Source organism: Puccinia triticina, chromosome 6A (assembly GCF_026914185.1).
Source record: "Puccinia triticina chromosome 6A, complete sequence".
Lineage (NCBI taxonomy): Eukaryota > Fungi > Basidiomycota > Pucciniomycetes > Pucciniales > Pucciniaceae > Puccinia > Puccinia triticina.
Window position 1 is genome coordinate 4,143,134 of NC_070563.1, and position 22,850 is coordinate 4,165,983.

A 22,850-nucleotide genomic window follows, 5' to 3' on the forward strand; every position below is an offset into this window, starting at 1 on the left:
GACATTCTGACAGAGATTTCTACATCACCAATGAAGCCCTATTTCAAAAGAAAACAGTGTTACACTGGGTAAGTACAAAAGATCAAATAGCTGATAGCTTCACAAAAATCTTAGGTCCGGAACTTTTCACTAAATTGCGCGGCCTAGTTCTATGTGATGAATGATGTTTTATTTTCAGCTTTTCATTTTTTTTCTCTCCTTTTGTCTTCTATTATTTTCTTCATTTCTTTTCCCTCTGCTTGTATGTACGGTAGCGTCTGCGGCAAGAGGGGTGTTGTGACATAGATGTCACAGGAATCTCCGTGACTCGCCGCAGCACAAACCATACTCCTCTTCCCATAAAATCCCGGGTGGAGGAGAGTTCTACACAGAATCTACAGAGTTTGAGCCTCCCTACACTGCAAAAAAAACTTGGTCAACTGCTTGCAGTTGACACGCAGGATACTTGAGTCAAGCTGCCATTGTAGCTCCACCTGGATGCACAAGTGCCTTGGTTGGCACAGTCACTGTGCAAGGTGCCCAGTGACTGTGCATTGAAGCTTGGGTTGAGTCAAACCTTGAGTAAGGCTGGTGTAACACCACAAGCTTTCTCAGAGTTACCACATGTCAACTGCTCACAGTTGACACGGTTTTTTTTTTGCAGTGCTAGTCTCAATAATTTCAACAAACTTGTACATAAACCCCACAGCTTTGATGACCCGGTCCGGTTGTCAATTCACAAGTGGGTAACCAATACCCCACCACTCAATGACCTGACCCAGTCATCAAGTGCTTGATGTCCCAGTCACCCAGTATTTGTGTTGATACAGACTCCCCTTGATGAACGGTTTGATCATCAAGTGGGTGTGTATCCTCAATGACCGGGTCTGGCCATTGAGTGGAGTGTGTACCATCCACTCAATGACTGGGTATGGCCATTAAGTGGAGTGTGTACCATTCACTCAATGACTGGTTCTGGCCATTAAGTGGAGTGTGTACCATCCACTCAATGGCTGGGTCATACACACCCCACTCAATGTCTTTGTCACCCGGTCATTGAGTGGATACATACACACCCCACTCAATGCCCCCGTCACCTGGTTATTGAGTGGATACACACCCCACTCAATGTCTTTGTCACCCGGTCATTGAGTGGATACATACACACCCCACTCAATGCCCCCGTCACCTGGTTATTGAGTGGATACACACCCCACTCAATGGCCCAGTCCCCCGGTCATCAATTTGATACACACCCCACTCAATGGCCCGGCCACCCCGGTCATTGAGTGGATACACACCCACTTGATGATCAACCTGGTCATTGAGTGGAGTAACTGAGGAGTGTCCAGAGGATGTCTGGGGGGAATCCAGCGGACACAAGGTGCGCTGAGTGTCACTTGGATGTTTCCGGATGCGTCCAGATGATGCTTGGCTCTCCAATCCATCAGTTGGATACAAAAAAAAAACCGTCCATCAGACACTCTCAATCTCCAAAACTTCAGCATCCATTGGATACTCTGTCTGGAGTGTCCAATGGACACCAAAAACCACTGTCCATTCAACACTCTTGATCAAGAGTGTCCAATGGACACCATAAATCACCATCCATCAGACACTTGGGCTGGAGTGTCCAAAGGATGTTATCACAGGTCAACCATTGGACACTCTTGGCACAATTTTCCAATGGCTGCATCTTGCACTGTCTTGATTTTTACAGCGCAAGATGTTCAGCTGCCTGTTTGGGTGGCAAAGGGGGTCTGCTGTCCCTATATGAACTTACTGTCAAAGGAGTTCCTCAATTGCATGATCTCTTAGTTGGTAAACTTGAGGGGTCTCTCTGTTCCTGCAGCTCGTGGGCGCGCAGCCTTCTACAAGCAGGTTGTGTGTTTGAGTCACACTGTTCTCAGTGCATCCCCCTTCCTCTCCATACTCACCCCCTGACACATGCCTTGTTGAGTGCACTGCATGCCGCAGCATCGCGGCACCCGCATGAGATTGGAAGCCAATCTCCTGACATTGTAGCACCAGGGGAGACTTTGGTGCACTCTCCAGAGAGTGCCAGAGTCTAATTTTATGTTGTTCTGGGTCTGATGTGAGTCAGATGTGGATTAGTAAATGATTGATAAATTCTTCAGAAGTCAATGGGAAGTGTGTCAGAAGTGATGTGGAATTATCACAGGACCTTTTGCAATGTTTTATAGAACCATTTAGTTTTCTAAGGATAACTTAATTACAATCTGTCATGAAATCATAAAATTTTCATTACATAAAAACATAAATCATAAAAATTTCAAATGATGATTTTATATGTACCATTTTAAAAATGTTGCTCTAATTTGAGTGTTTGGGTGTACATATTTTTTTCACCTCAGAATTTTATGATTTTATGCAAGTCAACTTTGAACACCCTAATTTATGGTGAATTTCTGTTGATCAATTTTCTATGTCAAAGGGGTTCCAAACAACGTGAATGTGACTTGTGGGGGCTTTCATGGCTTTCTGACCACTTTTTACTTGTAATGGAGCTGTGAAAGGCCCCTCCAGTGATCTGTCACCCTAATGTACGCGCGTACACAAAGGTGACATTGGCAAAGTGGAAAAACAAATCACATGCATGTGCATGGAGACATTGGAAAACAAACAAACACAAAACCAAATCACAAGCTTATATATGTTGAGAAGCCAGGATGTCTATCTGAAATCTGGGACCACACACCTCCAAGCTTGACTTGAATCATATTTTCACCCTACTTTCATCCTTTTTTGGCTCAATTCTAGATGATACCGGCTTTCATTAGTTTAGGGAAATATGCCAATTCAGATGGGCCTTTCACATCATTCTAACAGGGGTGTACATGTTGCTGATCTGCAGCAGGCCCAACCTGCAATTTTTAAAAAACTTACACACGCAAACATGACAGTTACATTACATAGCAAAGTGAAAAAAATGACCACCTTCATGCGCACATAAAAAAATACAAATTGAACCCCAATAATTCATCTCAATTACCAAACAGTTCAAATTGAATTATGACTTGATTGCGGCCATTGTGTCTTAGTGGTTTCAACCACATTCCAGTTGTGTTCCAGTTGACTTCTGCATGAATTCTGGATGGTTTATGCATGAATCCAGGATCAGTTTCAGATCATTTGTGGATTTGTTCCAGAATTTTTCATTAATTCTTACACTACACCACAGGGTGCATTCCTGGAAAGTCCCTGCATCCCACGGACGTTTCTGATGGAGGAGTGTCCAGAGGATTTCCAGGGGGCATCCAGCAGACGCAAGGTGCGCTGAGCATCACTTGGACGTTTCCGGATGTGTCCAGATGATGCTTGGCCCTCCAATCCATCAGTCGGACACCAAAAAAAAACCCGTCCATCAGACACTCTCAATTGGGAGTGTCCAATGGACATCCTGAGGGTCCAAAACTTCAGCATCCATTGGACGCTCTGTCTGGAGTTTCCAATGGACACCAAAAACCACTGTCCATTGGACACTCTTGATCAAGAATTACCATCCATTGGACACTTGGGCTGGAGTGTCCGGAGGATGGTATGACAGTTCAATTGGTACGAGTTTCCAATGGCTGAATCCCACAGGTGGTAAGGGGGGTCTACCATCCCTATATTGACTTGCTGTTGAAGCAGCTCCCCAATGGCATGATCTCTTAGTCGGTAAGCATGATGGTCTTTCTGCTCCTGCAGCTTGGGGGTGCGCACCCTCCCCTGAGCAGGTCAGGCGTTTGAGGTGCACCGTTCTCATTGCATCACCCTCCTCCTGCAAGCTCACCACCTGACCCCCGCCCTCGTCGGGTGCACCGCGCGCCGCGGCGACTCGGTGCCTGCTTGAGATTGCAAGCCATTCCTCTATTTCAGCATCTTGGGGATAGCGGTTGATATCTGGCGGACGTTTGCATTCCATCCAGCGGATGCATTCTGGGGAAATGTCCGCCATTGAGCATTACAAGTGGCATCCAGCGGACGTTTCCTGCAGGTCCAGAGCTGGACATCCCCGGACATGTCCAAATGCATGTCCAACCAATGTCTGTGAAGGCCCATGGTGTACTTCCATCAAAGGCATCCAGCACAGTTACAGAAAAAGGGTACAGTATGGCACTCTCTGGAGAGTGCGTCAAAATCTCCCCTGGTGTAGCATCCCAGGGATAGTGGTTGATATCTGGCAAACATTTGCATTCCATCCAGCGGATGCATTCTGGGGAAACGTCTGCCATTGAGCAATACAAGTGGCATCCAGCAGATGTTTCCTGCAGGGCTAGAGCTGGACATCCCCGGACATGTCCAAGTGCATGTCCGACCAACGACCGCAACAGCCCGTGGTGTACTTGATGATTGACTTGGTCATTGAGTGGATACCCACTTGACTTGATGGCCAAGCCTATCAGAGTGGAGCAGGTGTCCACTCAATGACCCAACTGTGTCTGGTCATTCAGTGGAGAGTGTATCCACTTGCTGACCGGGTCCGGCCATTCACTGCCAGCATATTTGGCTGGGTTGAGGTTATCCCAGTTAAACTGGGATGCACTCAACCAATTTAAACTTGGGTGATCTCAACTGATGAAATATAAATCCAAGGTACCCCCCTTGGGTTTATATTAAATTGGTTGAGATCAACCAAGTTTAAATTGGTTGAGTGCATCCCAGTTAAACTGGGATGACTTCAACCCAGCCAAATATGCTGGCAGTGATTGAGTGGAGAGTGTATCCACTTGCTGAACGGGTCTGGCCATTGAGTGGAGAGTGTATCCACTTGCTGAACGGGTCTGGCCATTGAGTGGAGAGTGTATCCACTTGCTGAACGGGTCTGGCCATTGAGTGGAGAGTGTATCCACTTGCTGACCAGGTCCGGCCATCAAGTTTAATGTGTAGCCACTCAATGAACTTGTTGGGTCATTGAATGGTGGGTATTGGCTACAGTGAGCTGTGTATCCACTCAATGACCAGGTTGGTCACTGGGTGGGGTGTATGTGGGAGTATTCTGTGGACTGCATCCATTATTGACTCAATGAGCAGTCTTGATTGGCCATTGGTTGAGGGGTGCGCATGCCATTGATGGCCTGTCTGGACTCTGGACCAGCTATTGGGCCACAAGTGACCATGGATCTGATGAGGTGTGTTCAAAAGAGGATTTTCTCTGCTGGAGGCCATGCATTCAGTAATTTGGGGTGTTTCCTGATTCAGGAAGGCCCTTTCTGCATCCCCTCCTTGTCAAGGAAATCGGGTTTGCAGCAACAAAGGGTAATTATGTTACGTTGCATTATCCGTGCAATTTTGGTAACGTAACTACCCCTGTTATCTGCCCCCCGTTACTTTACTAGTAATGGGGTCATTTCAGGCCCCACGTGTAACATAACCAGCCTCAAAAATGAGGCCCGTTATTGCGTTATCCCCTGGATAACACGATAACAGACCATTTAAGGCTTTTTATCTCAGATTTTCATTTCTTTCTATCTTTCTCTCTCCCCTATTCTTTTCACATTTCATATTCTGAAACATAATAAGAATTCACCCAAATCTCCCCAGATCTACAATGGTGGGGGAATAGGAACACAAGTCAAGAGGCAAGAAGAGGAAAATGGCTTACCCTATCCAGGAGAGAAGATGTTCTCTGCCAGACTAAGGAAGCTAAGCGCCTAAGATATATATTTTTCTGAACAGCTTTACAGGCCAGAGAAACTAGGCAGGAAAAATAGGCCAGTTTTTTCCCTCTATTATGTGACTACATAAAACAAATTGGCCTGTTATTTCTTCCCACTTTCATCCCTGTAGTTGCGCAGGGAAAAAACTGGACTTGTTCTGCCCAGGAGGCATTTGCATAGACAAAAGCTATACTAACAGTTAGTTTAGCTTTATTCTAGGCTAAAGCTACCCATTACAAATTTTGGCATTAGTGGCTGTTAAACAAAACTGCTAACACTATGCTAGCACTTTTTTTGTACCTTTTTTCTTGAGTAGCATTAGAGGGAAATTCTGGCTGCTAACATTAGTGCCGCTGTAGTGTAGTGTAAAAAAGCTAGCACTAACACTAGTGTAGCTGGCCAACCATTGCAAGTACATCACCTGCAAGTAACCAAATTTTGTGCCACAAGAAGCAAGAATTATTCTTAGGAATTTTCACATCACTACAAGAAAAAGTCAAGCAAGTTCCACCAGTTGACATGTGAGAGCTCTAAGGAATCTGGTGATGGAACTTCAGCCTTTGTAATAGTTTGCCTTTGACCAAGCTTCAATGCACAGTGACTGTGCCAAAAAAACCAATGTCTGCTTGAGTGCAGCTAGAATGGAAGTTACACAGGAGAATGCCTCATGTCAACTGCTGTCACTTGCCTGACTTTTTCTGGTAGTGCATTTGAGGGTGAGGTTGGAAGGAATCTGTTAGTCCTGCACTGAGAGTGAGCTGGAATGGGGCATGAGGAACAAGGCAGAGTACAGGACCAAACACAGGGGAGATTGGATTGCTGGCTGGCTCAGAGAGAAAGGGAGTCAGTTCTCTCCTGAGAGAAGAATGAAAGAGAAACAAGAGACAAGGAAGCAGCTTACCTGTCTCAGAGAGAAAGGGAGTCAGTTCTCTGCTGAGCCAGGGAAGTGGGGCAACTGAACTATGTAGAAGAGTGTGACAGGGCTGGTGTCCATTTGTGACACCTTGTGAACTCCAAAGGAGGAGGAGGGGTTTTCAGAGGGCTGCTGGTTTGCCTACGCTTCACTGCTTGCTTACTGGGACTTCTATGTAAGTGAAAAGCTATTGCTCTGCTGATTTGAAATTTTTGTAAATGTGAACCCCCCTAATGTGCCCCCCAAAAAACCACCCATGTACAGGTTACTCCCCCCACTGGTGCAAGTCAAACTCCCATCTGCATGTCCTTAGAGGGGCAAAGTTGGCCACGCACAATTTGCATGTACTTTTGCAAGTTGGTGTTCAAGGCTTTTATTGACCACCAACTCTCAAAAATACATTCAAGTAGGATTTGGGGGTGTATTACAATGTGGCTTGCATGCAATTTTGCAACTCAGTGTTCAAGGACGAACTTGAACAAGGACTTGCAAAAGTGCATGCAAGTTGCACCTGGCCAACTTTGAAACCCCGGCCTAGTATTTTTCCCCTGATGGGCGGTTCACAGGCAATGAAGGTTTTTTTTGGGTGCTCGTGTCGTGGACCAGTTTGAGTGAGATTTCGAGGTTTTGTTGCAAGCATTGCAGCGGATATCAGAGCATCTCCAGCAGAGCGGGGATGAGACCCGCTACCTATAGCCGGCCGGGACCACCTTTCACACACCTGTCTCAGCTGTTCAACAGCAGCTCCACAGCAGACTGGCGATCACGCCAGGGGTGGATAGCTAGATTGCCATGCTGGACGACACGACTGCGATGGAATTCAATATCTCCAGCATGGATTTGGTTGATTTACTCAACTTCATGGACGACGACGATGATCACATTGCCTACCAAACGTTTGACCGGATTATTTCAAGCAACTGTGATGAATCTCAAAGGGGAGGAGGATCTACCGTTGGCCAAAAAACTATCAATCGTGAACACCTTCAAGGTGAACTCCAGCTACGCAAGGACTACTTTTCCGAAAACTCGTCATATCCAGAGAAGCTGTTTTGTTGACGATTCCGAATGCACAAAAGTTTGTTTGTCCGAATTCTCAACGCGGTCGAGGCACACAATAACTATTTTGTCCAGAAGCGGAACGCCGCTGGGAAGCTTGGGCTGTCCCCATATCAAAAGATATCCTGCGCTCTGAGGATGCTCGCTTATGGCTGTAGTGCTGACTCTCTTGACAAGTATTTTAGAATGGGTGAGTTATTCTTTTCAAGTATGAATTGGAATGCATTTTTTTGACAAACCACAATTCAATAGGTGAATCAACAACCCTTGAAAGTCTCAAGCGATTCTGTCGAGCAGTGGTGAATGTCTTTTCGGAAGAATATCTACGGAGTCCAAACCACGAGGACCTTTCGCGCCTACTCCATGTTGCAAAGAAGCGAGGGTTTCCGGGAATGTTAGGCTCGCTAGACTGTATGCATTGGACGTGGAAAAACTGTCCAACAGCGCATGCGGGTCAATATAGCGGAAAAGAAAAAGAACCTACGATCATACTTGAAGCTGTCGCCTCCTACGATACGTGGATCTGGCATGCCTGGAACCTTAAACGATGTGAATGTTCTTGATCGATCGCCTCTATTCCAAAATCTTTAAGACGGAGTGGCACCGGAGGTCAATTTTAAAATTGGATCAAACAACTACTCGATGGGATACTATTTATCGGACGGAATATACCCCAAATGGGCGACTTTGATGCAAACGATTAGCTTCCCAAGGGGGAAGAAGGAATTTTTTTTTGCTAAACATCAAGAAGCTTATCAAAAAGATGTGGAACGGGCGTTTGGGATTTTGCAGGCTCGCTGGGGGATTGTCAAGCAACCTGGCCGACTTTGGAAGCACGAGGATCTCGCCTATATCATGAAGACATGCATAATTCTTCACAATATGATTGTCGAAGACGAACGAGATACTCCGGATGAAGATGATCAGGAGTATGAACAGCCAGAAAATGCCACCGAGGTGACTTCGACCGAAACCAGCGAATCAGACTTTCGTTGCTTCCTCGAGCGATATCAAGCGATACGAAACCAATCAAGACACAATCAGCTGAAGGACGACCTCATTGAGCTTCAATGGACTTTACATGAGAAGCGAGTCAGATTAAGAAGGGCGCTTGGAGATCTTCCGGTTGATTTAAGCTCCAACAGTTCTGATGACAACAATGAAGATTGAACTCGGCCTCTTTGTAAATTTTTCATTGATATTTACTTATTTACTTACTTCTGTTTCCAATATCTCTCACATGTGGCTCAATCAATCTCCGAGTGGCAATGAATCTCTTTGTTTTGTTTTTTGTTATCTTTGTTATATTTTCATTTATTCCCTCACTCACTCACAATCTCAATTTTCAGATTTCACAGTTAAATTTTCAGAGCACAAAAAAGTGAGTGAAAAGTGAGATGAATAAGCAAAAGCGAGTGAAATATGAGATAAATAAGCTTCACAATAGACAAAAGATCACGCGAGATTTTGATGAGCTTAAGAGTCGGAGGGAATCAAGCCAAGACGTTTGGCAACCTCTTCTTTTTTAGCGGTGTAGAAAGAACGAGAAATAGGATCCAAGTTCGAGAGATCTTTTGACATAACTACATGATCAGCAACAGTTTGCATGGCGGCCATCTTTTCACAAGAAATCTTGATGAGCTCTTTTTGTGCTTCGAGGGCCTCGCTTTCTTCATATTTTCTTTTTTTGGCCGCCTTTCGTCCTTCAGGTCGCGAAGATCCAATTGACTCAAATTCGTGTTCATTTCCTTCGTCATCTCCCTCGCCTCCTTTGAAACTTGTGGGCTCAGAGGCTGCAATTGAACTGGGAGGTCGTTTTTCTTTCTTCGATCACACCGTGATTTCGTCCATGGTGTCTTGCCACTTCGGTGAATGATGAAGAATGAGCCAGCAGTGATCGAGGGTGAACGCAAAGCCCATCTCGGCTTTGAACATCTCTTTCGCGTCGACGGCCTAATAATCAATCATAAAAAAATGTTAGAAACAATCAAATCAGTGAGGCAACCAAAAAAAAACACAATTTCATTGCGGGTCTTGCCACTTCCGAGTCGGCGTTCGGCTTGTAAAAAGCATCCGCAATACTTGTTAACTCGATGGAGGATGATACCCCATCTACTTTCAAGGGCCCCTTGGAGTCGGGTTGGAAAAGGTTTGAAGTTCTTGTCGTTCTCATGTTCCTCAACATATTCTTTCATCATGTCGAGGAAGCATTGATGGATCCGTTCCCAAAAAGCTGAGAGTTTCTGACCCGTTCCAATATCGGCATCCTTGCTTGTGTTGAGCCAAGAGATGCATAAATGTTTATCTTCTTCAACTCTCCAATTTGGATTCTTTGTTCGTTTTTCTTTCTCTTTGTTTGTGTTGTTGTTTTTGTTTTTTTCAGATTCGCCAGTAGTGGTAGCAGTCGTAGCGGTAGCAGTTGTAGCAGCAGTAGAGGTAGCAGTCGTAGCGGTAGCGGTAGCAGTCGTAGCGGTAGCGGTAGCAGTCCCAGCAGCGGATTTTTTTGGCCTTGATGTTCTCTTTTTCGCAGGTCCGTTCCTTCCTTTGGTGGGTTGAAGCGGTTGAATTTCTGGAGAGGGTGTTCTCGGTGGCGGACTACGAGCAAGATCTTCCAGCATTGGGTCGATCATGTTTTTGGCGCGGTGGTGATGAGTGGCGAGTAGGTGATGTGTGGTGTGTAGCAGCCTCTGTCGCGGGTGGCGATGGGATGGGGAAAGTAGCCGGCCGCGGTCTGGGATGGGATGGACTTGGATCAATCAAAGGTCGTTTAGGGGGTCTGCTGGACCCCGGAAATGTTGAGCGACCTGCCAAACGAGTCCAAAACTCGCGCGGTCCAAGCTCTGCTGGAGATGCTCTCAGACTTGGAGGGGCAATCCCCTAAAGAGAACGGTCTGGGGGAGCGCCGGACCTCGCCGGACCAGGTAGATGGTGTCCAGTGGGGTATGACGTCACCCTGGCCATATTTCTCCATGATCAGTACTGGTTGACCAGGAGAGCAGCTGGTGGAAGTTGTCACCCTGGCCAGACAGACTCATGCCATTGTAGGTCAGTGGAAACTTTCCTCAAAACCCCTGGAAGAGTATCTACCACCATCCATCGGTCTGATTCAAGAAAAAACCCGAAATCGAGACATCAGTAATCCAATTCCGACCGAGCATAAAATAGACTTTCGTACAGTAATGACGACCAGCCCGGTGGTGGTGCGACGGGCAGTGCGGCCAGAGGACCTGCCCCCGGAATTCGTCAACCGCCCGGCCGCCTATCTCAGCTCGCTCTTTGAGAACGGCGGCCCGGGGACAGTCGTCCTTCTCGCTCAGCGGACGATATGGGAGCTGGAGGAGATCCTCAAGATCGCCGTCGATGATGCCGAACTGGCCACCGAAGGTGCTCGTCGCTCTTTCCCTCTTCATCTTTTTCCACTCCGCAATTCAACCGCCCTCTCATAACATATCTGTTTCTGACCTGAATTCCCTCCGACAAATTTACTGCAGGTTACCCTTCGGATACCAATCAGTACGCCCAGGTCCATAGCGTTGGAGAAGGAGAAGCTACCGCAATCTTCTTCCATAACACCAGTCATGTCAAGCTCTCTCATCTAACCATCGACGGCCGACGGCCCGACAAAGGCTGGGTAGAGGGCGGTGGTCCTCTCGTTGCTTGCGGAGGAAGAGAGGGAAGAGACCCGGTGATCCAGTACTGTGTGATCCGTCATCCCCGCGGTTGGTCCTCTTTACAAGTTAGTGCTCGCCTCTCTTTCTCATTTATGCGTGTCTCGTTTGTTTTCCGTTTTATTGAAAAATTGCGCTTCTAATTCGACAAGATGATTTCTGACCCCACGAAGTTTCTGTCAAAGTAGGTTTTTGACATGTGCGAAGGCGCACGAGTGATTGGAAATAAGATTGGCCCCGCTGGGCTTCCCGCCCCCAAAGGTTAGTCGTTCGCCCCCCTGATCCGTTATTTTTACAGATGGCCAACCCTTGTTCTTTAAGGTCCATGGGCCGATGGCCTCAGTATCGCTTGTCGCAATGGGCTGATCGTGAGTAGACCATCTGTAGAAAACTGCGCATGTAGACTGCTTGTTCACAACGGTTGATCCTCTTTTGACTGTTATCAGGCAAACAATGAAATCGTCGATGCCACCGATGGCGCGATCGTTTTGTTTTGCGCTCCCGGAACAATGGTGCGCTTTTTTCTCTCCCCCTTCGGCCCTAATCTCTATGACCGGCACAAGAAGTCGTGTTCTTGAGCTTCATTCAAATTTGAACATCATTACGGTTTTGTTTTTTTGGGATATCCACTTTAGTGTATTGGAAATACAATCATTGCTGACAAGCAAAACTTATTGGTGAGTAATGTGTTTCCATAAGCGCGAATTAACCCTTTTTGACGGTTTTACTTTCCCTCTGTTGTTGTCTTTCATGTCTGAGTAGGGCGGCATAAACATGTAAGAGGTTTTTTTTCTATACAATCATCTAAGCGATTTATATGGAAGAATGATTTGTAACACAACACATAATATCAATTGGTTTTCAGGGTCGATATGGGGCCTTATTCGTGCGATTACACCGATACTAGAGTCTTTAATAATGTCATCAAGTCAACTGGGGCGCACATAAAATTAGGTATTGGGTAAGCCCCAAGTCTTCATTTGTTTCGTTTTGGGTTCTTTTTCCTAGGGAGCTAATTTTGAACTCCACAAAATAATGGGGCAGAATTGGACCTCTAACTTGGACTCCAAATTGGACCGAAATAACGTTTGGTGGCAAAGTGTATGATAATACATTTGGACCTGGCAGATTTGGTCGGCCATATTTCTTCCTACACTCAAAATAAATCCAAGGCAGAATTACTATGAGAAGGCTAACCAAGCCTTGCGTACGTTGACTCCGTAGGATATGCCATCGGAATGTCAGGCTGCCGGGACTTTCAGGTAAGTTCAGGGTTTTACTGGCTAACACCATCAAAAAATGACGATGAAAAGTTGACCCATCAACTGCATCGAATGTCCCTCAATAAATAGGTAGTTGGAAATAGGATTACTGAAGGCACCACGTTTACTGGCGACCTATCAGGCATGCCAGAACCGTTGAATGCGCCACCAATGGCTTTTTTGAAAGCTTCACAGCCGGGCCTAGTCGAAAACTGCATTGTCCAGCAGGACTTTGTGGAGGGCAGGGCTGCATTCTTGATCGCTGTGGAAGACAGACCGGCGCGGAAATTTAGATTCCAGGGGTCTCAGCTCAATCTGACCAGCACGGACGGACCAATCGTGTTAGACCGAGCGAGAATCTCTCTCGAGTCTACCGGAGAATTGCGGGTGCTTTGTAACGCGACATCCCGAGTTCTTTGGAGCTCGGGCTCTGCTGGCTCGGTGATCGGGGCCCGATTGTCTTTGGAGGATAACGGGCATCTGACGATCCGCGAGGCTGGGACCGGCAAGCTTCTATGGGATCCCGTCCAGTTCCTCGAGGGCTGTTTTGAAGTAGGTAAACAGGCCGCTCTAACCGTGTCAGACGAGTCGCCTTACTTGACTCTGTGGAGTGAATGTGACTCGTTGGTTTGGGCGTCCGAATACGTGTTTGGAAAAGGATCCTTCGAGTTGGCGGTGCGATATAGTTTTCTTTGGGGTCAATCGCATCAGCATTTCCTCTTTTTTTGTTTTGGCTGATGAGTTCGATCGGAGGGATATATACAGCCCAACCAATTCATCTGCATCTGTCCTACTCGAACTCCAGCCCAGCCGCCGCCGATCCCACCGCGGATCGGCGCGGCACTCAACAACATCAGCCACGCGATCCATCTCCCTCCACCGGCGATCCCGGCCCGACCGCTCCCGCCCCCAGCATACATTTTCCTCGACATGGTAGGTTTTTTGTTTCTGGGCCACCATCCCAGTGAAACTGCCTCATCATCACTTTAAGTCCTTACCTAAACTCTAACATTCAACAGGTGACCAGTAACCTCGTCATTCATCAGGGGCCTCATCCCCATCAGCCACATGGCCATGTCATCTGGGCTTCCGATCTCTTCGGCCATCTCCCGAAACAAATCGCCAGTCGTCCTAAACCTGGATGCGAAACTCGGTGCGCTTTTCAAGGCGGAGACGGCAATCTGGTTATTTATGCCAACCCGCATGACCACCAACGTCAGCCGTTTCTTTCCCTTTCTCTCAGGGCTTTTGTTATTATTGTTGTTGATCAAGGCATTATTTTATTGTTGAATGTTGTTTTTGCATGGACATAGCTGAAGAAAGATGCGCTGTCTGGGCCTCGGGTACTTGCTGCGAGAAGCTCTTGATCACTTATGAGGCTGACCAAGGAGTCAGGATCAACTTCTTGGATGGGCAGGGACTGATCCTCAAGTCAATCCCATGAAACTTATTTACCTCTTGTCGGTCAAAGTTCATATGCATCAGTATGCCCTCTCCAGAGACTTTCCACCAAAAAAAAATATTGATCTTCAATGCACTCTGTGCTGCTCCTATTTACCTGACACTAGTAAAAGTTTAGATTGAATCACATCAAACTCGCCCTTATGCTATAAATAGTCTGTGTTTCTAAATTTTGGTTATTTTATGTAAATAGAAGGCCATCTGTTGTTTGAATAAGTTTATCGTGACTAATATGATGATGAGATCTTTCGAAAAATATGATGTTGTATTGATCTATATGGTATATAGACCATTTCTCGAAAATTGAGCAGGTTAATAGCAACTGTCTGAGATCCAGTACGTTGTTGGTCAGTTGATCTCAATTGTTGAAAAAATGGATGGATCCCTTTCACGTCAATGCCCAGGGGGCCAGGATCCCATGTTTCATTGATGTAGCTGATTGGACGTTTTAAAATCCTTCAAGCCATTACCAAGCAGGAGCCCATAACAAGTAATATTTTCATTTCCATGATCCAGATCGATCCCCTAAAATAAACGATTTGGGAATGGCCATATTCGCTCATGTTGTAGCTGGCACAAGGATGGATTCTCGGCTATTCTTGGTAGGCATGGAAGTCTGCAAGAGATAGGATTCAGAAAGAATGTATCCAGTGCATACTTTTGCCGGGAAAGTGTAAGCCCGAGGTATATGGGATAACGGAAAACTAAAGACTTGCTAGCAGAATTTCCGGACCGGAGGTCTATTCCCGCTTAAGTTTGAGTTTGATAAGAATTGTTTGGGTTTTAGTTTGGGCGCGTTGTCTTAGGATAAAGAAGTTTGGTGAACTGAGTTTTATTTCTTGGAGAATATTTGAGAGTTGAAAATGGCAGTGATACAAAGATTTTGCCACGAGGAAAAGAGCTTCCTAGTAGCTACAACCTCTTATTTATAGACTACAACCAGATGAAGAAATTTCCAGAACTGAGTACAAGAAACTTTAACATGAAGAAGAATCCGAAAGGAAAAGAAAAGGAAGGAACAATAAGGAATTTCCTAGAACCTGAATTATGCACTTCTCGAAATTTCCTTATTGAATATTGAGTTTTGATGGCCCTGGGAAATTGTTCCTGCATAAAGTTTCACATCAGTTTGTTACAGAAAGGTACATAACGAAGACAATTGGACCATGGGAGCGGAGATTTCTGCAAGGAATGATCTTGGTTTTGGACCAGACTTTTGGTCGGTGTTGAGAGGAGCGCTAGCTTACATACACAAACAATTACAAAGCCACTCGTGTCTGCCTCGCAACTCGCGTCACCGTGAACGATCCATCAAGGTTAGATAGGCGGCCCGAAGTATGTAGTGGGTGGACTCCTGCAAGCTGGCAAACTTATCCATGCGTTCACATGTTATACACAACATTTCTGCCTTGACTGCGCAATCCTTTGAAAATCCTCTGTTTCTATGTCAGCAGTCCTAATAAAATATCTGCTCCCCAAATCTCACGCTGCTTTTGCCTCTACCAACTGGATCAGCTGGCATCTGCTGGCATGTGGTTACAATCTATCTCTCTGTTGGTTTATCAGCGAGCAAAACCCGAGTCATTAAAATCAAGCAGTTCCGAATGCTGCTGGTCTTAAGGAACGTTGTAGAAGGTGCCCTTTACTTTCAAGCTGAAACTTTGGAATCGTGTCGGCCGGCCATCTCATGACGCAGAGAAATCAAGATTGCTAGTATGTTACTGAGAAAAGAGTTAACCTTGGTCCCTCTAGAGCTAGAGCTCTCTATAAAAGCTTCATTGGCAATGATCCGTGTCTCGAGTGGCAGCACTCAGTCTCCAGCACTCTGGCTAAACAGCATCGCCACTAAAGTACGAGTCGTGCATCTTAAGTTAAAACTCTCTGAAAGTAAGCTCTTCTTCTACCGAATATGATCTTTCGTGGAGCTTCCCTTTTGACCCCTTGATTTCTGACATAAATACATAAATTCGCGGTTAGCTTAGCTATTAAATCTCTTGTGATTGTGCTACCGGGATTTGGACGATGTATAAGATGGCATCAATCGTAAGTGACTCTATTCTTCTCAAATTTTGTTGGCACTCCAAACAACAAGCAATTGACAGACAATTCTTACGACGTGCTACCGGGAGTGGGGTAAAAAAACCTATCAAAGAGAATGGGGGTGGTGGTAGCATATGTCTTTGGACTACTTGTCACTCTGTCTTGGTCTCCAACCAAGTTAAGGCACCAACTACCGCTTGCGTGTCCAATCCCACCAAAATCTGCCACCCCAAGCGCAGCGCAATCAAGCCCAGCGCAATCAACCACCGGTGCTAGCTGTATATGGCCGAGGGGCGTTTCTTGATTATGAAGGCCTCATATCATCTCATGTTATGTCAGAAAATTTCCCAGGATTATCTTTTTTCAGACACCGCTATTTCTCTCCTGAAGTTTATGTAGCACCAAAAAATCCGCTCATAATTATTTCTCGAAGACCAAAACTTTCGTTTCACGTCTCCGAACCCCTCACGTCAACAAGTGCACTATTCCATGTGGATCTTGTGCTGTTCTTCCACCCAGCACTCAGTTTTGTCCGGTAATGTGTTTGTGAATGAAGCTCTCTGGAGGCTGAAACGCGTCAAAACCAAACAGTTACATCAAATTCCAGGTTTTCTCAACCGCATTCAAAATTCCCGATGTTACAACAAGGACTTTAGCGAATTGATTACCACCGGGCAGCTGAGTCTCGCAAAGCGCTTACATATGGTCATCGGGATTCACTAGTTGGTTGTAGCAACTATACGCCCCAAGTTCGAGTGAATAAAGAAGAGATTAAAAGCAATAATGTTTATCATACATTTCAAGCAATGCAAATCATTTTATATTACAATTAAATGCGTGGATTAGTGAAGTTTTTTTGGTGATCTGCACCTTCGGTGAGCCGGTTCACGGGGTACCTATTGGGGGGCAAGGGTGGGCATGCGTAGCAGGATACTGGCTCTGCAATTTGGACAAGTGTAAGGATGTGGAATCAGGGCTTGCAGCCAGTCCTGTAGGATGCGAAATTTAAGTCAGCGGCGGCAGGAGAAAGAATAATAAAGTCAGAGAGCCTTACATGGATGCAGACCCGGTGAAAGTGGTGCGACGGATGACATGGTAACACCACAATAACATCACCTTCGACGTAATCCTCTAAGCACACTGTGCACTGCGGGGAGCTATTGTCGGGATCATCTGTTACCAAAGCCGCCCGGTCTGTGTTGGGCAAGTTATTGAGGAGGGTATTGACTGCTCGTCTTGCGTTTGCCATCTGGGCAGGGGTTCTCAGCCGCCGCGCGATTTCTTCATCGGCTTCGGCGAACCATTCGATGAAAAGCTCTAGAGATGCTGTGGGAAAGTTGGCAGCGTTTCGTTCAACTTCCGCCATGTTGTTCCTGAGCTGGTTAATCTCGTCCGAGCTCAAACCGGCGCGGTTAGGGTCTTCCCCAATCGCCTCTATAAGTCGGTGAGTAGCGTCTCCGACATTTTGGAACATAACTTGGTGCTCAGGAGAGAGAGTCTCCATGAACTGTTCCCAGGCGCGACTGCGGTAGTCATGAGCGGGCTGCTCATTTGCAACCTCAGGCAGTTCTTCAATTTGGCGGAGAAAGGCCAAGGTCTCTTCAGCAACTACAACGTCCATGCCGTCATCATCTTGGATCCTGGCGACTCCGTCGTCGCCGACGTGAATGACCACTGGGCCGTCGCGGAGACGGCCAAAGAGGGCCTGGTATTGATCGTTAAGCTCGGCGGGCAGTTCTATCAAATGTACTTCCTCCCCAGGAACAGCGTGGGGAGGGAGACGGTACTCCAGAGCTACGATTTCTTCGTCTTGCTGCGCGTTTGCTTCGGGCTCCGTGGGAGGGGAGGGCAGACGCTCAGCGGGTTCTTCAACAGGGCGGATGCCTCCAGGGCTTTGTCCGGGTTGATCTTCAGCACGTTCAGAGTCGGTAGGATGAGAGTTTGGGTCCATCTTACTTGGGTTCGTGAAAAGGGTTGTTGCTCAAGGGCTGTTAGAAGAGCAAGAGGCTTGAAAAACTAGTGCAGGTTAGACGTGAAGATGCGGATGCGGATTAGGTGTGCGGGTGGCAAACCAACCTTTTATATAGCCACCAGGACACGTTGAAGCTGAGCTCTTTCTGAACCGTCACGCGTGTGTCTAGTGTTGTAACGGGTGCATTTTCCAAGTCGCGTTAAGGCGAGCGTAAAAAGCTCCACTCAGGGCTTATCTTCCTCCCGAATGCATTCAAAAGCCACTTTCCAACAGCATTGTAATACTTTTAGAAAAATATCGTTGCTTTTTGTACATTCTTCTTGTGATGCAATTGCTTTCAAGTCGAAGCATTCATTCTCCATTGCACTCGCGCGGGTCTGACCTGTGGCTGATGCAAAAAATGAACAGTATTTGTGAATATTACTAAGGCAATTGAAGTCATGCATGCCTATTTTGAAAAAGATAGAAAATTAGTAGAAATGGACGGTTTCTGCGTTTGCATCTGAAGACGTATATATTGGACCTGAGGATCACTCTCGTACTTGTGCAAGCGGAAGAAAGGTAGAATGAGGTGTAGATCCATTGCTAGCCGAAAGAGTGGCTCCATCCAAAGACGAGTCTAGCTACGGTACAAGTAATGAATTGACAGAGGGTGCACGAGAGAAATCACAAAGATACTGGGCCAGAGGACCGAGAATAGTGGAGCCAGAGCAGACTGCCCACTTTGCTCCTCATCGGCAACATATCATGACCTAGAAAAAAAATACAAGGTGGGTTACAGCTGGGGGCCGCTTGCGTATTTCTCGCCTCGTCTGGATGGACGGTTTGAGGGAAAGATATTCCCAGCTGAGGCATTGTCAGCCGGGCTACTATAATAAGTTAGAGCCCGGCTAACTATTGTAGCATCACAAAAATTATGTGTAATAATAGCGGCGCAGAGCGCCGCGTACAAAATACAGTTCTTTTTTGTAAAAAGACCTAGCTGCGGCGCAGAGCGCCGCGTACATAATAGTAAAGATTCCTTAGACGAGTAAGGAAAACTAAGCTCCGGCCGAAGAATCGGCAAGAGAAAGAACATTAGTTCAAACCCGTTCTCAAGCCAAGAGAACGGGTCGTCAGACACTCTCAAGAGACTACTGAACAGAGAGTAGTCTCTACAAGAAATAGAAGCCCTTCGGTCGGGGAGGAAAGAAACAGAATTATACTACTCCTCCTCCCCCGGCCGAGAATAGAACATAAAACCACGCTATTCCTCGCACCGAGGAATAGCAAATAGATTGTATGACAAATAAGAAATGAACGGGAGTGAAGGGACTAATAGAATCCCCTTTCACTCCCGTCACCCTTGTCAGAAGCACGCTTCCTCCGGCCGAGAAACCGAGGAAGCCTGTGCAATAAAGAGCTACAACCCTACCAGTTGTAGCTCGAATATATAAACAAGGGCCTTCGGGCAAAGGAAGGCCCCTCAGATACCTTTATAACCAATTTGCAGCCTCGTCAGACCCGCCCTCGTCCTATCCGACCAGTGCGCCCTCTGACCCAGCTCCGATTACGGTTTCTTTGGAATCGACTGTCTTTTTTTCCCGCAAACATACCTTAAAACAGCAAGTTTGCGTTTTTTTTGTCTTTCTATCGGGATTTCTATCCCTAGTACCATCCTGGGAGCTATTTATAGCGCAATCACCCCCTTTCCAAGGGCCCCAGACCTCACAGGCTTCAAAAACCCCTGCGCAGGCCCTGTAAAAACTGCGGAGGGCACTAAAACACCACAGGCGCCCCTGGCCCCTTCGTTAACCTATTTTTTTGGTTCATTAGAAATAGCTTTTTAAGCTATTTCGCACTTTTTACCGCGCTTTTGCTGCGCGCGCTACTGTACCGCGCTCTGTCGCCGGCTTAGCTAGAAGAGCACTCTTGCTCTTGGCATCACCGAGCCTGACAAGCATATCTTTTCCTCATACTACTCATGGCTCGAGTCATATTGCCGGAGGTGCCCAAGTTTATCCTAGTCTACGGGGGCGGGGGCTTTGGGCCCAAGGGAACTTGGAGTTCAGCCAAGCTTGCTTACCTTAACTTAACACAAGTCACGTCGTTTCAGAGGGCAAGCGGCTAGGTCTAGACTCTAAAGCGCCGGGCAGCGCGGCCGCCCTCTGAAAGAGGGACTTGTGAATTATCCCCACTTTTTGGCTGTATCAGTTTGACCCATTTGGTTGGGAGCTTTTTTCAATTTCCTTTGATGTCCACATCACTGCACCTTTCCTCTTGCCCCAGAGGAAACTGATAGAACTGAATATTCACTTTCAAATGGTGTTGGTGACAACCTGGTCTCATGGCTTCAATGTCAAAAACCAACCAGTAATAAATTCTTGAAATACAAAATTTCAAAGAAGACACCTGAGGGGATAAACATGCTTTGAGATTGAATCTTCAAGAAAAAAATCTGAATATATTGACCGATTTACTTTGCGCACAGAGGGAAACTTGTTGTGCACAGGAATTTCCGTTGACTCAATGTTGCTTGACGTTGGGCCCCCCTCCGTGCGCGCCACCACCTCCCCCCAAAAACCTATCTGCGCACGGGTGTGCCATGCGGTGACAGGTAGCCAGGTTGAGACACTCCCGCCATCCACAGGAATCAATCCTCTTGATGACCGGTACATACCGGTCCTTGAGAGGACACATCCATCTTGATGAAGGGTACAGACCGGTTGTTGAGACTCAATGGTGGGTAGTTATGTCACATTGCATTATCCGCGCTATTTGCGTAACATAACTACATGTGTTATCCACCGCGCCCCGTTATGTTACGAGTAACAGGCTGTTGAAGTGGCATATGGTTAGCAGAACAGGTCTTTTTCCAATGCCGCTACACTTCATTATTGCTTGGATAACACAATCACAAGCCCTCAAGGGCCGTTTTGGCGCTGAAATTGGCTTGTTTTATGGCGCGCCGCGGGCCCCAATAACGTAATGAGCAGAAAAAACTGATTCAAGCAGTGGTAGCAGTGGTGTGATAACGTAGCGCACCACCATTACGAGTAACTGTAACCATAACGGCTTAAAAACTGTTACATTACCATTATTGGTAACGTAACTACCACCGTTGGCTTCAACTAGCGGCTCAAGCAATTTATCAGAACAAGATCATTTCTGCTCAAAGGGATGCAATGACCAATGCTGCCGACAAAATTATAATCAAAGTCATTTTATCCACAATCAGTGAATCATACCGTCCATTTTACCAGTGGAAACAGAAGAAGATCCTTGACAAGATTTCAAAAGAAAAGGAGCTTGAGTATAGAGATGGCCCCGCCACACCCGGGTACCCGCGCTGCGGCTTTTTTTTGGCCAAGTGGGACACCCGCACCCGCAGAGCGGGTATTGGCAGTTAAAACTCCTCAAAATTTACCGGAAGGAATCCTTCAATTTGAAGAGGTTATACTCCCTTCAAAAGGAAGGGTTTCTTCTAGAGATGGCCAAGAGTACCCGTTGGCAAGTACCCGGTACCTGTGGCGGGTACCTCTCAAGGCGCAGGGGGTACCTGCCACGGGTAGCGGGTGCGGGTGCGGGTGTCTGAAATTTGGGGGAAAAATTGAGGGGGTACCCGCTCGAGGTACCTGCCCACACCCGCCCTGATCTCAGTCTCAGATGCGCCGCAGGGTACCTGTTCAGGGCTACCTGACTGTACAGCTGCGGCACATCCAAGCGCAGGTCCAGATATAAGTGGCAGGCAAGTTGGACATCCAACATCGTTGGACCGTCGATCCCGCCCAATCAATCCATCAACCCGTCAACTCCATTGTCATGGGAAATAGCCAAAAGCGTTGCAAGGAGGTTTCATCGCCAACATCCTCCATATCAAGCACCCCAGCCAAATTGCAAGGGACAACTTCAAAGAAAAAATCTCGCCAAGTTATCAATGTTGATAAAGAACCCAATCCCAGTCCCCAAGAAAACCCACTGGATTCTACTGACAAAACAAATCTAACAACCCCTCAAAGCACTCAGAATCATGGGCAAGAGCTGTTGGATGAAAAAGAGCTCAGTAGGTCCCCTCCTTGATATTGATTTTGTATTGCTACTGACTCACTTTCCATTATTCAGAAAAAATGCAGCAATTGCATAAAAAGCAACATAGCTCATGCTACGCTTCTTACGACATTCCTCTACTTTCTGGACAGCTGGACAAACATGGTTGCAGGATGATAGCTTATCCGTGTAGAATGTAAGGGATTCTAATTTTATAGGTGTTTTGATGTGTTTATGATCCTGATCAACGTCTTGTTGAACTTTCTTTTAGCTGTGGAAAGCAGATCCTCCGAACAACTTATGACACTTCAACTACAAATCTATCTAAGCATATTGCAAGTTGTGTCAAGAGACAAAACAAAGCAAAAGATTCTCAAAAGCTTGTCAATCTTGGGCTTACCGGCACAGGTGATATTGATCCACAAGAGGTGATGATCTTCCTCCCTTCCTCATTAAACTTGGAATGAAATTTATTGGGATCCTGACCTCATTTGGCAGGTACCCCAGTTGTGTGCGATTTGGTGCGCTCAAGGAGCACATCCTTTTTCAGCTCTCAACGAGGAGGGGCACCGGCCGCTCCTGCACCCACAGTTGGAAGGCAGTCTTGAACGACATATCAGGTTTGTATACAGCTGTGCAGGAGACTCTCATAGAATCACTTAAGGTTAGTGGAGGACTTCCTGTCATTTTTGAATAAATCTGGAATTTCAGATTTCGCAGGGAAATCTGGAATTTGGGACTCTGGATTGCTTTGGGGATCTTCGGGGACCTAGATTTCCCTGCAAAATCTGAAATCTGGCGGCTCAG

General features: G+C 46.5%; 2 protein-coding genes across 2 annotated transcripts; one reads left to right on the forward strand and one right to left on the reverse strand.

Annotated features, from left to right (window-relative positions):
- Nucleotides 1–12,520: 12,520 nt before the first annotated feature.
- PtA15_6A501 (uncharacterized protein) lies at nt 12,521–13,988 on the forward strand (the record flags this gene model as incomplete). The annotated part of the gene is made up of 5 exons (XM_053170214.1): nt 12,521–12,544; nt 12,635–13,219; nt 13,310–13,477; nt 13,564–13,759; nt 13,858–13,988. The coding sequence occupies 5 exons, from the start codon at nt 12,521–12,523 to the stop codon at nt 13,986–13,988; spliced, it is 1,104 nt and encodes a 367-aa protein (XP_053021427.1).
- Nucleotides 13,989–16,941: 2,953 nt separating this feature from the next.
- PtA15_6A502 (uncharacterized protein) lies at nt 16,942–17,996 on the reverse strand (the record flags this gene model as incomplete). The annotated part of the gene is made up of 2 exons (XM_053170215.1): nt 16,942–17,034; nt 17,100–17,996. The coding sequence occupies 2 exons, from the start codon at nt 17,994–17,996 to the stop codon at nt 16,942–16,944; spliced, it is 990 nt and encodes a 329-aa protein (XP_053021428.1).
- Between the last annotated feature and the right edge of the window lie 4,854 nt (nt 17,997–22,850).